At 38.2% G+C, this 18,575-nt stretch overlaps 1 protein-coding gene and 1 long non-coding RNA gene across 2 annotated transcripts in view; one reads left to right on the forward strand and one right to left on the reverse strand.

The window, feature by feature from the left end:
* LAMA3 (laminin subunit alpha 3) overlaps positions 1-18,575 on the forward strand; it is a 102,705-nt gene that overhangs the window by 20,129 nt on the left and 64,001 nt on the right. The window contains 9 exon segments of the mRNA XM_015855427.2: positions 817-932; positions 6,125-6,243; positions 8,642-8,732; positions 9,798-9,929; positions 11,598-11,654; positions 13,995-14,129; positions 16,641-16,775; positions 17,781-17,918; positions 18,379-18,425. Coding sequence (XP_015710913.2) covers positions 817-932; positions 6,125-6,243; positions 8,642-8,732; positions 9,798-9,929; positions 11,598-11,654; positions 13,995-14,129; positions 16,641-16,775; positions 17,781-17,918; positions 18,379-18,425 — 970 coding nt within the window.
* On the reverse strand, positions 786-11,415 carry LOC116652949. Its single transcript, XR_004306199.1, has 2 exons — positions 11,265-11,415; positions 786-3,859 (listed from the first exon to the last, which is right to left on the reverse strand). It is a non-coding gene; the product is annotated as an uncharacterized LOC116652949 (long non-coding RNA).

Consider the following 18,575-nt stretch of genomic DNA (forward strand, 5'->3'; position numbering starts at 1 on the left):
AAGAAGTGTTTTTATTGTCACATACACGAGCAATTAGCAAATAATATGTCATTTCAGACATTTGGCAGCAGGAGTATACTTATGTCAAAGAATGGGTATATTATCTTACTATACCTTCATTTATAAATGTACTTTTCTATCAGTGAGCTTGAATTAAAAAGGGATAACAGCTAGTAATTCACGTATCTATAATCTATAGGAAAGTTTACAGAATTTACAGTTTACTCTAAAATTATATTGCCCCTTGGATATTGGGCTACACAGATAATGGGAAAAAGCCTTTCCAGTCTCAGGGTCTTTTTGTTGCTCCTAGGACTCAGTTGCTATGCATGATAGCAACACAAGATCTAATGATAAGAGCCTGCACTTATGGAGGCTATTCAGCTAAATCAAAGTAAATATGGCGCGTGTTTTCTTGATAAATAGTATGAGCTACTTTAAATGCAACAAGATGGATTTCTTATTGTGGTTTAATAAAGACAGTAATTGTAAACAAAGCATAACTGAAAAATGATGAAGGCATGCATAGAAGGAGGATAGATGTTTTGATTTACTGTAGGTCAACATGCCTGAGCCTTGGAATGAAGCTAAATTGGGTACATCCTAAGCTATTATATATTAGCTTGATTTAATATTCTAGCATAAGGTTTCTTAATCCAGTCTATTGAATCCAGTGATACATGTTTTCTATAACTCATTTATGCTAACAAGCCCTTTGTCATATAATTAAAGTAACCAGTCATGAATAATTACATGATCAAGAAAAAAGTAAAATAAAATCCAACTTCAGTATAATAAGTGACTTTAATTCTGTAGGTTTCATTGTGAATGCCAGCATAACACTTGTGGGGAAACCTGTGACCACTGCTGCCCTGGCTATAATCAGAAACGGTGGCAACCTGCAACAGCCGGGAACACAAATATATGTGAACGTGAGTAGTCAAAAATAAGTTTGTTTAAAAGGGCCTTTGAATGGGTAGGAATTAGCCATTGTAAGTACTTAGCATGCAGTAGGTTTTGACACCCTTTTTTTCTGTACTGAGAAAATTCTTTCTGCACAAAGGACTAAACAATGCAGTGAACGTTACTTGTGTTTTTTCTCTTCTTGTTGAACAATGAATATCACCATACATGTGAAAATATTGCATAAGAAAAGTTGAAATGATCCTGTAGTATGTTAAATCAACATCTCCACCTAGTCATCACTGTGTCTTCCCTAGCAGAACAGAGATTATATGCATCTTGTACAGCTTTGAAACTTGCCTCCCTGTTGCCAAAGGCCTTTGTATGCAGGTGAGAGAGAGACTGCATAAATACTTAGCTCTGCAGGTCACTCTACTTGATGTGTCATGAGAGAACACTTGCTGTGACATCTAGTTTTTGTGTACTGTCAACAGAGGGCACTCTGCAGGTTTACCCGTGTGGCATGTATTTTTGTTTTTCAAGGGAATAAGAAGAACTTAGTGAAGTATGGCAAGATGCAGTCAGTGAAGTATTTAGTTTACAGCTGGGAACTGTAAGAAATGATGCAGTCTTTGCTGTCTTTTGTTGGGAAGAGGATCTGTGTTATTCATTGTTCTTGTCATAGTAGCTACTATATCTTTTATATTATGAAGGCACACAGTTCAAAAGTTTCTCTCATAAAACAGTTTTTTAGAAAGAAATCTGTCCTTTGGGACTTGAGCATGTTCACTGTTACAGGAACCAGAGCAAAATGTCATGTCTCCAAAGACTCCTAAATTTACAATCTAATAACCATGAAATGTGTCTGAAAAGCCTTTCAGCTGTGGAGTCCTATCTTGGCAGTGTTACACATTACCCCTAAAACAGTGCAGTTCTTCTGCCTTGCTTGTCTTGAGCTCGTAAGCAGTCTACTCTGAGCTTCCTGTCATTTTAACGCTGACAGGGGTCTGGGTTGCACTCCTTTCTCAAGCCAACAGTTGCTTCTCACTGATCTGATGCACATAGTCACAAAGATGTTCCTGCTGAGGAGTCCCCTCTGCACGTGTCTTTATTTCTGTACTCCTTATTAAAGAGTTTGAAGTGCTTTAGACCCACAGACTGAATAGCCAAGCTGGAGAAGTCCCTTGAACTTTCTTCCATCTTCCATGTGTTTAATACTTTTGTTAAAGAAAATGTGTAAGTGTGAGGGTGACCACATAGACTGTCTTCTCATTGAGGGGTATGTGACGTCAGACATGATTGCACGCTATGCATCTTTTTGACCACAAACAGTAGCTGTGGTACAGCACTAGCCATCTCTGTGCATGTTCTGTTCTGAGCAAATATCTTGGTAGCCTCTGGTTTTCCCTGGTGTCTGGCCTAAGTTATTTAACTTGTCTGCCTAAGATTAATGTAGCTGGTGGGTACAAACCGTTAGCAGGAGAAGCTTATCTGAAAGCCAAATAAACATATACCTCTATAACCTGAGGAATAAAGAGACTGCTTGTTGAATCAAAATTGCAGTACTTAGAGTGTTGAGGGGAGGGGGGAAAAAAAAGATTGTTAAAACATTTGATCAGAGATAGACATGTCGGGACACAATTTTTGGACAATATTTGAAACCTCATTTGAATTCCCCTCTATGAAAGAAAAATGCTTTCTGCCAGGAAGAGATAGAGAAAGAGCATAAATAATGTCACGTCCCTGGAAGAATGAGTTTATAAAAGTTCACCTGCAAGATTCAGAGCCAAAACAGCTTAGCTTCTAACCGCCTCTGAAAAAAATACACTTGTTAGAATGGATTGCTTCTAGCACTTCCAGGTGATCTGTTGAGAATGTTGGCCAGGTGTAGGCGTCTTTTGGAAGCTGTTAGTGAGGGAATTAAAACAGCTTCGTTAACTTCCCAGCAGCCTGAGATTCCTTTGGGGAAGCTGAAAGAGGTTGGTGGGAACTTGAGATAGGGCCAGTCTTCTAGAACAGTGTGGGCCACCAAATGGCTCAAAGTTGTAAGAAAGCGCTTTGTGAGGTAGAAAGGGCTTGTGTTCACCTGCCAGAGAAAATGTTACTTTGATCAAATTATTTCTCATCAAACAGACATACTTGCGAGCTGTATGTAGCTCACAGAGAATTTGGCTAGAAAGAGCTTTTGTGTAGAGAAAGAGAAATATTCATTTCAGTGCACAGATCCTCATTTTGTCTGGCAGTTGGGCTGAGGGTGAAAAAAACATCCTATCTTCATTCCTTTCAATTACTTCCAGCAAATTTTTTCTTTTTTTTTTTTCCTCCCGTGTAATCACTTCTTTCATTTGCTGACTTAATATCTTGAATCAACATCCTATTTATCAAAACCCAGCCAGGGAACCTAGGCTTGACCTATCTGGTTCCTGGCAGCAAACCATGAGGGAATCTGATGATTTTCCTCAGCTCTGCTTTTGACAGTTTCTATGAAAAGGCTTCCTTGTCCAAAGCTATTAAGACATAAAGGCCTAGAGGAGATGCAGAGAATGATTCAGTTTCCCAGCTTTGTCTGCATGATCACACAGCACTTGGTGAATCGGTTTTCCAAGAGTTGTACTCCCAGTTGTACTAGGTAATTTGAATGGTATTTGGTAGGATTACACTATAAGGAAATTCTTCCCTCATCATGAAATAGGGCCAGAGTTCTCACCGTTTTGTTTTGTTTTGAAGTACTTCCAGGAATCCATTTTTTTCCAGATTGTCTTATCCTCTACACCAGGCAAAGGGAAGGTTTTCCTGAGTGTGAAGTCCATTGCTTTATAAAGTCATAACTTTAGTAACTCCTAGGAAGGTTCTCTTGGAGTGCTTAACATTTGTAATTAAAGCTTACCTAGCATCTAGATGCTTCTGGAAGCCTTTTTTTGCTTTCTGGGTTCTTTCAAAAAATTTCTTGTTGTTCCTGCAAGAAAAAAAGGAAATAAATTTGTGTTAAAACCATGGTCCTGCTTATGATTTGTTCTTCTCATTTACTGTTCGTTCTTACTCATAATTGTATTACAGCTCTGGAGTGTTTCAGTGAAGACAGAGCTTTCCATGAACAAAGGCATCAAAGTTAAGAGATTAATTTGACTAATATCTTCCATAGTGACCAAGTTATGAGTTACATATAGCAGATCTATTGTAAATTAGATACATTTTCTTTACTCAAACTGTACTTGTAGGATCTATTCAAAGCCTAGAGCTATTTTTCATCTTAGCTCTCTTCTGTAAGCCTGTCATAAATATTGGCCTGGTCCTGGAATTTGTTTTGTTTGGCCTTTTGGTTGAAGGTAAATCAGTAGGGGGTTTTCTAGCTCTAGGTCTCCCACCTTCATGTAAGGAGATTGGTAAAACCAGCTGATGCATATACAACATTACAAACATATCAGTGGAAGCATCTCAGATGTTTTCAATAGGTGATCCTCCTAGGCCAGGGCATCTGCAAGTGACATTGAGGTGCCTGAAAGCAAAGTCTTTCAGCTGAAACTCTAAGCAACCATAAACTGGGGAAAATTCATTTTCCCAATCATCTAATTCTGCCCTTTTAAACACAGCAATTTATTATTATTACTCTTGTTACTGTTCTTTATACCACACTTTTTCAGACAGTACATCTTTTTGAATCCAAAATTCTCAGGCAGTAGAATGAATTTATGCTTAAAACTTCTCCATTAAGAGAACAGCAGCTGGGTACATATATAGCTAGGTTTGTTGATGTCTCTTTATTTATGGCTATGTGAGTTCCTTTTGTGTATATCTTTTTATTTAAATATGTATAACTTATCTATAACTGTTTATTTGAAGTAAATACATAGTGAGCGCAGTTCAACCCAGATGTATTTTTGGAAATTGGGATAGTAGAAAAAACACTTGAACATGTTTTTCATATCTTTTCAAAACTGCTGAGACCATTTTTCTGGAGATTTCTAATTCTGTTTTTATGCATAAATACATAGTTTTGAGATTTCTTCCTCATGAGAGTATGTCTTCCTCATGTCTAGATGATCTTCCTGTATTTCTAGCGTGAAAATCCAGTCAGTGATAGGTAAATATGTGCTTTAGAGTGTACTGCAAAACATATGAGTGTATGTATATATCAATAATCTAGTTGTCTTCTTCACCTCTGCTTTATTGGTGGTGTCAATGAGTTAAATCTATCTGGCGACCAGTCATGAGTGGTATTCCCCAGGAAGTCAGTATTGGGGCCTGTCCTGTTCAGTATCTTTGTTTATGATCTGGTTAAGGGCATTGAGTGCACCTTCAGTAAATGTGTAGATGAGCCTAACATGGGAGGAACTGTCAATCTGTTCAAAGGCAGGAAGGCCCTACAGAGGGATCAGGGCAGGCTGGATAGCTGGGCTGAGGCCAATGGGATGAAATTCAACAAGACCAAGTGCTGGGTCCTGCACTTTGGTCACAACAACCCCAGGCAATGCTACAGGCTTGAGGCAGAGTGGCTGGAAGACTGTGCAGCAGAAATGAACCTGGAGTTGTTGGTCAGCATTCAGCTGAACATGAACCAGCAGTGGGTCCAGGTGAACAAGAAGGCCAATGGCATTCTGGCTTGTGTCAGAAATAGTATTGCCAGCAGCAGCAATGAAGTGATCATCAGTATGTACTCTGTACTAGTGAAGCCATTCCTTGAGTACTATGTTCAGTTTGGGGCCCATTGCGGTAAGAGAGACCCTGGAATGTATTCAGAGAAGGGCAACAAAGCTATGTGGGGCCTGGAGAACAAGTCTGATCGGGAGTGGTTGAGGGAGCTGGGATTGTTTAGTCTGGAGAAGAGGAGGCTCAGGGGAGACCTTATTGCAATGGCCTGAAAGGAGGTTGTGGTGAGGTGGGAGTCAGCCTCTTCTCCCAAGTAGCTAGCAATAGGAATAGAGGGAATGGCCTCAAGTTGCTCCAGGGGAGGTTCAGGTTGGGTGTTAGGAAAAATTTATTTTCTGAAGGAGTGTTTTGGTGCTGGAATGGGCTGCCCAGGGAGGTGGTGGAGTCACCATCCCTGGAGGTGTTAAAAAAATATTTGGATGTTGTATGAGGGACATAGTTTAGCAGGAAATATTTGTGGTATGTGGATGGTTGGACTGGATGATCTTGGGGGTCTTTTCCAATCGTCGTAATTCTATGATTCTATGAATTCTAGCACGATAATGAAAGCTGACTTGGCGTATTACTTTTTCAGCCTGCAATTGCCATGGACATGCCACTGACTGCTACTATGATGCTGATGTTGATCAGCGTCGAGAAAGCCTAAATATTCATGGGCGTTATGAAGGTGGAGGAGTCTGCATTAACTGCCAGGTAAAAAGATTTTGGTCATTTAAGTAAATGTTATTTGGAGAACGTGTACTATAGAGTTGTGCCTGCCCTAATAGTTATGAGGCTGACTGGTTTAAATGTCTTTATTACTCTACTGTTATTACTTGCAATCAGAATAAGAAAATAGGTGTCTGAAAATAATTTGCGTCATACAACATTCCTTGTCAATGTATAATGATACATAAATTGTGTTTACATGCAGTTCTATGTGACTCAAATAAAGCCAAACAATAAAACAATTAAATTAACTACAAAAAATTCCCTTTTCTGTTATTACGAAGTCTACCATTTCTCTGCTTAATAGAGGGAAGTAAAAACTTCCTAAATAAAATACCAACACAGTCCAGCTGGTTCTTTACCAAAGCAAAATGCAGAGAACTCTCCTTCATCATCAGGACTAAATGAGGACATAGGTGGTATCAAGAAGGCAGGTTTTTGGTATTGAAAACATAGAATTGTAGAAGGGACCTCCAGAGGTGTGATTTGTATCTATTGACTTCCTGTGCATTTGAAAATATGTCTGTATTTAAGAACCAAAAAAAAGCTGATGTCGAATAAAATTTAAAGGGTGTTTTCCATCTTTTTGTCACAGGATAATCAATATTGTCCAAAAAGCAATCAGAAGAGAGTAGAATTATTTTTTACTAGCACAAGCAGAAGAAATGTTCGTTTTCTTCCAGTCAACATTTCTGTGCTGAGCTTTTTTCATGTTATCTGGTAGATTCATCTTGTTGGTCCTTCCTGCGTGTCTCAGGATCTTAAAATTCAGTCTCATGGTCACTGCATTCTGCTGCCCTCTGCTTTCACATGTTCTGCCAGTTCTTCCTTGTTTGTGGGAGTCTTGAGCAGAGTATCTTCTCCTTCACATTCATAAGTCCCTGCATCCCAAAACTGTCTTTGATAAAGTAAAACTACCTTCTGAATTGCTTACTCCCCGTTGTATTGGGGTGGTTAAAATTATCTTTGAGTACCAAGGCCCATGACTGCAAGATTTTCTCTAGCTTCATAAAAAATGCTTCATCCACCTTCTTGTTCAGGCAGTCTGTAATACACCTACTGCAATGTCAGTGGTGTTAGTGTGTTTTCTGATCATTATCAATAAGCTGTTCGTCCCAGACCCAGAGAGTGGCATTCAGCACCTGCAGCTCTGTCCAGGATGAGGCCTCTATTGTGCCTTGGGTGGTAGAAATCTCTGACGAACACACCCTGTGATATGTTGAGTCCACTGCTGCACAATCTTCAAGTAGATCTGCAGTCTTGAGCAGCACTACTGGGTCTTGCCAGGCTATGTGCTGCAACAGTTGATGCATCCCCATCTACTGTGAGATGTGAAGATCACCTTTCCTAATCTAACCTTTCTCAGCAGTAGCTCAGCTGTGGAGGTGCTAGAGGAAGCACCTGGCAGAACTAGAACTATTGAGCAAACTGAGAACACCAACCACAATAACTAAGTGCACTGCTCATCAATTGCCCTGCCAGCTGCACCATTAAGTCTCTCTTTGCGGCTGTGTGTTGCAACACACCCTGAGGAAGAACTAAACAGCATGTGGGGGCTGAGGGCAGATGTCCTCTGCTTTGGTTGCTCCAAAGCAAAGTTTACTCCCTTCTCTCATCCCCTGCTCATAAGACAGACTCCATCAGCGTTTTGTAACTTCTAACTGCTCAACTAATGAACCCCATCACTGGTGCATGCTCCTGTCGCCTTCACCACAAGGAAGAGATTTACTGCAGGAGTTGTGATTTACTCAGGACTTTTTTCACTTGAGTTTTATGTATTTTTACTGTATTTCAAAATACGTATGATTTTTTTCTGTGCTTCTAAAGCATATCTACAGAGATGCATATTTTTCTAATGGAATAACCATTGTTATTCTATATTCTATAAACTATCGTTTCATGTAGACTGATGAGGTTTTGGTTTATTTTGCTGTTGTTAATATTGGACAGTGTATTCATAAGAAATAATAGTGTGAGGAAAACTCCGTGCAGTTGTCTGTATGATGCACATGTTGCACAAAAACAAAGCAAAACCAAAAGCAGGATAAAATAAATGAATAGTGATAGTGCAAAAAGGAGGAATTTTATTCCTAGATTGAAATTATTTTCTGTTAAGTGACTCAGTTTCATAATTTAAAGTGAAAATCCGGCTACTTTATGTGTGGATACTGCAATACAGAAAGGTGTAGAGAATAGGTAGTTAAAGAACATCAAATGACAAATGCTGTCTTTAGTGCATAAATACTTCTTTTTCTGTCCTTTTCCTGAGATGATCCTTTCTTAGTTGTGTATTGGAACAGTGTTAAGGATGTTATTGTTTCTTAATTTTCCTTCCAAGTTCCCCTTTTTAGTTCACATTCTCTTCCTGTTTTATTTTGCACAGCATAATACAGCTGGTGTTAACTGTGAGAAGTGTGCAAAAGGCTACTATCGTCCTTATGGAGTTCCAGCAAGAGCTCCTGATGGCTGTATATGTAAGGTCTTCCATATTGAGTATCTTCTCATAATGGTGGTGATGTTTTGGTTTTGAGGCTTTTTGTTTGTTTGTTTTCTATAACAAGTACAGGGGATGCATATTTTTGGGAGGAGAAAAAAAGTTCTCAAAAGACGTTTGAAAAGAACTGCAGATGACATTGTGTTGCTTTAGACCCCCTCAATGATGTTCTTTGCAACACACCTGGCTTCAGTCCAGCAGCAGGACAATAGCAGGAAGTAAGCCATAAAAGGCTGCTGAGGAAGTAGGATCAACTACAAGCCCCACAGCTGGCATGAGCTCTGAGAAGCCACTCTTGTCTCATAACCTTGTGACTTTGCTTCTCTTAGCTCTCTTATTTACATATAAGTTATCTGTTGGCTCTTGGTCACTTGTAAATTTTGTTTTTTAACTCAGAAGGTTATTACAGCAATTACGATTGTTACTTCTACTTTATCTAGTGCTGAATCATCTATAGTAGTTAGTGCAATGGGATAATTGCTAATATAACATTAAAAAAAGATGAGGTAAGTATAGATAAGAGCAAATAACTGAATTACGAACTGGCTGATGGAGCTTTGTGACAAGTAGGAGGAAGCTATGGTTTGTTGTGTTTGGGTATTGATATGGATGGAAGGTCAAATAGTGATGAAAGTTCTACTGTAATGCTGCATATGGAGCGTAAAGGAAGATGAATGGGGCATGATGCTTAGTGTAGCGTAGACTTAGGAGAAAGATGAGTGGAAGCCACAGAAAATAGTAATTTTTAAATTACTATTAAATTTAAAAAAAATAAAAAAAATAGCTGTGCAATGTAGTAATAATGTGCAGCTTTCTGAATTAAAGTTAAACACTAAGAGAATAACATAGATCTCACCTCTAAGGAGTATTGTAAAAATTAACTGGTGATAGAGTACTTGGGAAATATGAACTGGCATGCAGATATTAATTCTTGAAATAATGAGATACTCGCAACTGTAAATAACATTATAATGTCATGTTGCATTGCTGCAGAAGGCAAATGAATTCATTTCCAAGAAGTGCTAAATTTCTGATCCTTGCTTAGCTTGCCCTTGTGATATGGAGCGTGCAGAGGGCTGTGAGGAAGGATCAGGCCGCTGTTTCTGCAAGTGGAATTTCCAGGGAGAAAACTGTGAACACTGTGCTGATGGATTCTATAGTTTTCCGTTTTGTATCCGTAAGTATGAAAATAGAAATGTCTCTTCTCTAGCATTTTAAATGTGCTTTAAAGGACTGTTTTCATTACACTTGATTCAGCTGGTATTTCAGATTTTCATGTTCGCATTTTCTGAGAAATCAGTAGTCATAACACTGAACAGAGTCTGGTTTACTTACAAAGCAATGGTTCCCTGAAAATCAAATAGGTTGTATTGCATTCTCAGAATTCATGTAAGACATCTCTCTGTCACTAAGTTGTGAATTCCAGTCCTAAAGCCCTTGGACCAGTTGTTCAAATGTGTCTCAGGGTCGTTATGTATAACTCAATTAAACGAGAAAGTAGACTATTACTAGTGAGAAAGAAGGGAAAAAATGGTTTTGTGATCTCTAGGCCTCAAAGGATTCAGAATTTGCAATTCTAATAAACCAAGTTGCGGGCTCTCAGAAGATTCTGGAAATAATTTAAAATAGTTGTAAATTACCTCCTGGATAATGTTAGAAAGGCCCTCCTGTCAGAGCATAAAGCTGTCAGTGGTGCTCTCATACTTTTGCTGGACTGCAGATAAGCATAGGTAATATGGTTGAAGGGAAGGTTACAGGTTTGATTAAATTTAAGTGATTCAGGGAAAGATGCTTGTAAAGTTTATTTAAAGGAAATAAACACGTGAGAAAAAATAATGTCACACAAATGCCAAGTGCCTCCGCTTAGTGAAAATGGTAACAGAATGAAATCAAATGACGCTAATTAATTGAAAATTAGATTTTTTACTTTAACACAGATTAAAACTAAGCATTGACAATTGAGAAAATTAAATGCTTTCCCCTGAGGAAGATGATATAACATTGGAATTGTGTTTACTGCAAAAAAACTTACGACTCTGTGATCTGATTCTAAAAAAAGCAACAGTTAGGAATATTTTGTCACAGATTCTGGGGTTTTGGGTACTGAGTCATAATGGCAAATGCAGGAGATGAACTTTCATCCAGATATAAAAATTTTGAAATAAATAGGTTATTCCCTAGATAGCTCTCATAATGCTGTCAAGATCAAGAAAGTTTTCAGTAAAAAAAGCAGAGAGATCAGGAAAGCAATGTAGTATCATTTCCAAAGGATGTTTGGACTTTCATGCGTTTCTTTGTGGACAGACTTTACCTTATTTGGAGAACAAAAGTTAAAAGTTTCTTAGCCCTTTCCTAACTGAAACTGAAAGGGAACAAACAATAGTTGATTTCTAGAGTCATGTAATTATCATGCCTTTTGTATTGACAGGTGTAAGATGGAATACAAAAGATGGTAATAACACAAGAAGGATGGTGTTAGATATCTGAAAGGTTATATATAGGAACAACTCACCAATATTGATGCCTCAGTCTGACTGGGAAATGCTGAGGCTGGCTATCCAACCTCCACAGAGGAGCAATCTCAAAGCAATGCTGCCTTAGTGCTGGTCAGCCTGTATATGAAGTCTAGGAGAAGTGGAGTCAAGCTCCACCCCTTCCGGGAGCACAGCTGAATTACCCTCACCTGTGCTCCCACCTCTGACCTTACACTTGCCTCAGCTGATTTATCAGAGATTCAGGCTGTGATTACCAGTTTCCCATACAACAGGACAGAACTTTATGATTTGTCATGATTTTTAGTGAAATAAGTGTGTCTCTTTAAACTATACTTTGTTTTGTTTTAAAGATATTCCTGTTTATCCTTCTCCAAATCCAAGAGACGCTATAGCTGGTGACATAATAGGCAAGTTCTTTGTGTTTTGTTTGTCTTCCCAATTTAATTGTTTTTCATTATTCCAGCTGCACTCGCTCTTTCAGGAAGATTTATGCAGTAGTTTTGACAGCGTTGCTATTTATCTTTCAAAGAGCCTTTTTTCTTACCGTAAGTTCATCACATAGTCTTACTCATATTAAACAGTTTAGTAGGCTAGTTCCAAAAAGTTATGGATCAGAAACAGTTCAGCAACCCTCTGGCAAACATCTGCAGAAGAGCCTGACCATCTTGTTAAATGCTCATGAACAGATCCATCAAGGCTTTCTGACATGTACCACTCGTCAGCTGCTTTGCAGTGTCAATCTCTTAGGGCTAACTGGCCTCTGTTTCTGGGCTGTCTTCTTACACCTGGCAAATTGTACATTGCCTTTGGCAGTAAAGAACTTGAATTTTTGAGGGATAAGTATTTCTTATTTAGCCCACCCTGAAGCTGTCTGAAATACGTACAGTGATTGCCTCTGTGGGTTCTTTAGCATATGTCATCATACTGCAGTATCGAGACATCACAGCCTGTGCCAGATCAAGTAAATACTTGCAATATGCTTCAAGATTAATAACTTAAAAAAGCAAGCAAACAAACAAAAATTCTAGAATACTTTGTAATATCTTAAAAGCAACATAATTAATTTTGTACTAGTGTTGACTAAGAAACAAAACAAACAAAAAAAAACCACAACCAAAAAACAGGTATAGGTAGAGAGTGCACATCCATTTACAAGTTCTAAACCCCTTGAAAATGTTTGCTGTTAGTATTATAGCTCACAAAGCTTTAGTTTTGGGTAGACAATTATCATCCCTGGATAGCATCAGAAATATATCATGTAGGACATAAGTATGCTCTGTTGCATATTCTCTTACATACATTTAAAATGAAGAAGAAAAAACAATTGCAATGATAAAATGAGGAAAAGTAAGCAGGAAAAAATAGGTCTTAAAACTATTTACATTTTCAACTGTAGCATTTCAGTCTGAAGGTGAAGGAAAGGTGGGTGTCTCTAATTGGAAATTTTTCTATCTGAAGAATTAGTGCTCTCAAACTGATGTAAGGATCCTAATGTAAGGATCATACAAATAGTTTTGTTCAGTAGTAATAATTACTAAGTAATGTTATCATTTTATCTGCAAAAATATGAGAAATTTCATATTTTCATGTGCTTACTTCTGTTCCTTTCTTTTTGTTCCTATTATTTCTAAAAGGTGGCTGCAGTGCAGGACATTTTGGCCCACAGTGTCTGCGTAAGTTCCATCATCTCTTTTATTCTTGGAGCCGGCTCTCCAGTGTAAACGCCAACACTTGGCTTCCAAGTGAAATACTCTAAGATTTGTAACACTGCAAATGTTTTCTTTACAATGTTCTCTCCAGCATGCCAGTGCCACGGCGCAGGAGTGCTGGGTGGTGATTGTGATGGAAATACTGGGCAGTGCAGATGTCGAACTGGATTTCAGGGATTTTCCTGTGATACCTGTGCAGCTGGCTATTTTCATTACCCTTTCTGCAGGGGTAAGCCAAAACATTCCCTTTCAGCGCTCACATCCAAAAATGCAGATCCATACTTTTTATTGAGAAATGGAATTCTTTTAGGAGGGAGATGTGTTTATAAGAAACTCTCCCAAAACTCATGGAAGTCAAAAAAAAGAAAAATTTGATGAGCCATGATTCCTATCTAAAAATGCCTCTATTAATCGATTACTGACTATTTTATGATGCAGCTGTCAGATTCTAGTTAATTTATGCCTGACGATATCTAGAATACCAGTTGATGCATTTCTGTTACTTATCTTTTGGTTTATTTAATTTTAGTTTGAAACCTTACTTTGATGAGAAAGGGCAGCCTGATATATCAGTACCAGGAAACTGTCTTTTCTTAGAGTACTTTAATTATATGTACTGCCACCTTATAGATCTTACTAACCCTTCCCTCCTGAGACTGTAAATCCCAAACCATAAATTGTTTAATTTTAGCCTAGAAAAGGGGGAAATGCTTTCTGTGGTTCACCACTTAGGATTGATGAGTCTGTCCATGAGTAAGGACAGTCTAAGTGTGCTTTCTCACTGACATTGAACTCCATAGTTACTTTTTAGCCAGATTCTTTCCTAATAGATTTTCATTTGTGTCTCCCTCATTACTAATTCCTACTGAAGAGCAATCAATAAAATCTAATAAGAAACAAAATAAATCTGACAGTCTGATGAGAAGATTTTGACTATGAGGCTTTATTTTATTTATTTATTTTGAATGATGAAAGAAGAGAGCTCTCTTCTCAGACCTCCTCTCAGACTGTGTCTGAAAATACTCTTCTCGGTTGCAGTGTGCGATTGTAACTCAATGGGTACCCAGCCTGAAGTCTGTGATTTTCTTGGAAGGTGTCTTTGTCGCTCAGGGATAGTTGGACTTCAGTGTGACAGCTGTCAGCCTGGCCACCACTCTTACCCTGTCTGTGAAGGTAAGATTACAGACTGCATCTATAGGATCCAACAGACCCCTGAATAGGCTAACTGCAATGTATTGTTTTTGCAGGGGTTGAAGTCATGTTCACATCAGTAAGTGAGCAAGACACTCCTTTATACTGAAATCTTCATGCATTTTCATTTTCTAAGCACTAACTCCAGGCATTGTTTCCACACTAGGGAATTATGCAGGCTTTTCTTGAGATCAGACTGATTTAGCTTCAGTTAGCACAGCTGTCTTAATAATAACTAAAAGATATGAAAACTGTTTTAATAATGGAGGCTGAAAGCAACAGAAAATACTTGACTGCTGGCAAGGAACTGGCATGGTAAAAATAAAAAAAAGTCAGCAGAGCTGTGGAGAACTAATTAACTTTTGCAGAGGATCTGCTTAGTTCCTCGCATAACCTGTCTTTTTGTAAATTTAAAGTGACATTTTGCCCTTCACAGTGACTTCTTACTCATTTCAATACTGTGTAACAGGCCTTGGACATGTAAATGTGAAGCATGCATGATCTCCGTGTGGTTTTACCAGTGTATATGATGTCAAGGACTAGCCTACTGTTTACATGAAAGGAAAACTGATCAATACTGGAGGAGAATAATGTTGAAAAGTGTAATACTTCTGTGTGATCATGAGGGTACCATCAAGTCCTATCTGCCCCTAGGTTTTGTCTGCCTTTACAGTGAATGAGAGATCCTTAATCCTTAGTAATACTTGATGATCCCTGCCCCCAAAAAGTGAAGTGGAAATCTATTATCTTTAAGGTCCCTTCCATCTCAAACTGTTCTGTGATCAGTGAATTTTACACTGAAAAAGAATGTAAGACATTACTAAGTGCTCATGCACAATTTCCTGTACAGGATTTATATAGAACATCACGATTTGCCACCTTCTTCCTTGTTATTTTAGGTTCATGGCTATAGAAGACTTCTTTTTGGACTTTGTGTGCTTGTTTATGTCCAACAAATAGCAGGATTCTTTAAGCACTCTCAAAGATGTATTACACTGTGTTACCAAACACAATGTTGGAATAAAATGATACCACATGACTGTATCTTTATGGTCTGGAGTAGATTAGCTTTCAAAAATGTTTTGTGTTGGTGCATCAAAATCAAGTTTTGTGTTGGTGCACCCTGTTTACTGGCTTTAAAATACTGTAATCTTTTTATTTGAACTGAATTAAGTAGAAATCTTAAAGCAAATCAAATGTGTAGTGAATACGTTCAATTTTTTAACAACAAAAGCTGAAAAGAGACATAAAAGTTTAAGAGAGCAAGAAAAATAAATAGTAGAAGGCAGGAAAAATAGTTGAAAACACAGCCAATGGGATTACTCAAAACTGCTGTGGTTTGTGGCTTGTTCTATTAAAATAAGCTGCTGTTAGTCAAATGTAAATTAATGCAGCATGCTGTAGACAGTGGTAGAAGGTGAGCAGCCCAGCTTGATACTCCCGGTTGGAGGTGTTATATTCTGAAGGGAGCTAGTTCTGATAGCTTCTTGGCTGTTGCAACTAAAACTGGCCTGTCTGGCCTTGCCTTGTTGAAGCCTGTAGTATTCAATCTCCTTTTCAATAGGAGAAAAAATCAGTGTTTTTAAACTAATTGATGCAATTAAAATAAGGAGCAAGCATTATGTAGTAGACAGCTGTGGTGGTGATGTTTTTGGAAGCATCACCATTTACATTTTTATTACACTAACTTCCTAGCAAATCCTGTTTCTTTCCATTATATTTTGAAGTAAACACAGCAAAGCCAGCTATCCTTGGCTGTAGTAGAAGGAGGAACTGAAAGGGGAAACCGGGAATATGAACATGGAACAGAAAGAAAGTACTTGAACGGTGTTTGTTTTATGTTTCTGTCAGTCAGCCATTTCTTTTAGTTGTATAATACAAGTGATTAACTGCAGACCTTAGCAACTGGGATTCCCAGATGGGCTGCCATTCATGTACCTACAAAATGTGCACCTGTGTAAATTCCAGCATCATTTCCATAGAATAACAGGTCTTATCTGTGATAGAACTTTTAGCCTAAAACAGTGATAAATCCAAGGGAAGCACCCATCCAGCTAGTTGTTAAGTTTTACAATGTGCCTCCTGTATCATAGTAGTGAGATTATTCTCACATATCAGACTTAGTCTGGCCTTGTAGATGCTTTCTGTCAATGATTATCTTTTAAAAATGTTGAATACTTCTGTTGTGTCATTTTAAGATACATTTTTGTTCCCTAAATAGATATTCTGTAAGGAATAAGAATAGATCTAAAAACCATAGTGTTTCAGGAAGAACTTGATTATCAGTGTGTTAGGAGGCAATGATATTATAAACATTTATTTGAAGATATTTGTATTTGGTGGAAAAACTATGTTTTGTCTGGATTCCCCATAATTATTTGACATTTAAAAGTGATTTTTTATTATTTTTTGCAAATTCTGTTTTGAATAACTCCTTACTTAGAGATGCATCCCTCAGGTTATTTAGTTATTCCATTTTTTCCCTTTGTGCAGAATGCAATTGTGACTCCATTGGCTCAGTGGATGATACATGTGATCCTAGAGGACAGTGTCTGTGTCATACTAACTATGCTGGACTTAGATGTGACCAGTGTGCTCCAGGTTATTACAGCTATCCCAGCTGCTTGCGTGAGTAACAGCCCTTCCTCTTTCTACTCAGTGATTCCTGTCTCATTACCATACAGTACAAAAGGAAATGTTGTTTGTTTTTTGTTTTTCTCTCTCAAATATATTAAAAATAAAACAATCTGTGTAAGCATGATAATTGATCAGGCCTCTAATCTTAGCAAAAAATAATCCTGCGGGTTTGTTATTCATTTTTAGGGGATAGGCAGGCTTGTTAGTGAAATAGTAGTTATAACTCATTTCATCCTCAGATTGTATCAGAGGAAAAATTTGTTTTCTGAGCTACAGCAGTATTGTTTATTTTTTTGTGGCTTTATTACCATATGTGTATTATGTAGGAGCTTGAAGCAGTAAGATTCAATCACTATCTTCTGGACCTGATGCAACAGCTCCATGTCTTCCTTGTGTTGTGGCCCCAGGCCTGGACGTGTTACTCCAGATGGGGCCTTACAAGGGCAGAGCAGGAGGAGGCAATCATCTCCTTCATTCTGTTGGCCGCTTCTCTTCTGATACAGCCAAGGATACTGTTGGCCTTCTAAGCTGCAGGCATACACTGCCAGCTCATTTCCTGCTTTTTGTTCACTAGGACTTTCCAATCCTCCTTGGCAGTACTACTCTCAGTGAGTTCTTTTCAGGATTTGTGCAGTCTGTGATTGCCCTAACCCAATTTCAGCACCTTGCACTTGGTCTTGTTGAACCTCACTCAGTTCATGTGGGCTCATCACTTTTCAAGCCTGTCCAAGTCCCTTTGGATGGCATCCCTTCTTTCTCTCATATCGATTTATACTTGTATATGCCAATAAGATGAAAACAGTGTCAGGATGGAACAGATTATCTCAAACTTGTACCAACAGAGGTGAGAACCCTGTGAATTATTAATTTCAAATAAAAATGAAGAACACTTGATGAGTACTCAAAAGCTCTACAATAGTAGAGTTTTTGAAAGTTATTGCTTGGTATGTACAAGATGAACCCTACCAATATTTTGGATGTTGTTTTGTGTTGCAGCATGTCAGTGCTCTTCTCATGGTTCCCGGCACAGCATTTGTGAGCCAACAACAGGACAGTGCGAGTGTCAAACAGATGTTACGGGGAGACAGTGCAACAGATGCATTTCTGCAGCTCACAATTTCCCCCACTGTGAAGGTAATGCCAGAGATGGAAAATCCTCCATTTGATTCATATCACCTCCCATTTTTATTGTGGGGTCCTCCTGGGCATTCTGCTTTGTGGAATTTTGTAAAAACTCACTGAAATGTGGGAAGGGAGGGCCTCACAGGGAGTCACAAGGAGTGAATACTGGATGAGTTCATTCATCGTTCTGTATGTTATTCTAAGAAAATATCTCTCAGTTGTAGGTTGGTGCTATATTTTTCCAAGTGATTGCTTTGCATACCGAAACAAACAGTCTAAACTAGGCTAAATAAACACTTGAATGACCATTATAAAAGACTTCTGATGGTCTTACAGTAAGTCACTCCAGCATGACTGGATTAAAGAGCCCTTGTAAGTTGCAAATGTTACATTATACATTTCCATTACTGTATTTCACACCTGTTTTCAAAAGATCTTTTAATGTTTTGTTTGTTTTTTAAATTTCATAAAGGAATCAACAGTGAATGTAACCCTTCAGGTAGCATTGATTCTCATTCTGTAAGTATTCTATTACTGCAGATAGCAGTATTTGTTAACAGTTCATGTACAGTCTGGGTCTTTGCTGAACACATTCACTTCATTGCTTAAGTGCCTGAAGCCTAATCTTTGACTGTGAAAGAATTACACATGCTCATTGGCAGAGTGAAA

Source organism: Coturnix japonica, chromosome 2 (assembly GCF_001577835.2).
Source record: "Coturnix japonica isolate 7356 chromosome 2, Coturnix japonica 2.1, whole genome shotgun sequence".
Lineage (NCBI taxonomy): Eukaryota > Metazoa > Chordata > Aves > Galliformes > Phasianidae > Coturnix > Coturnix japonica.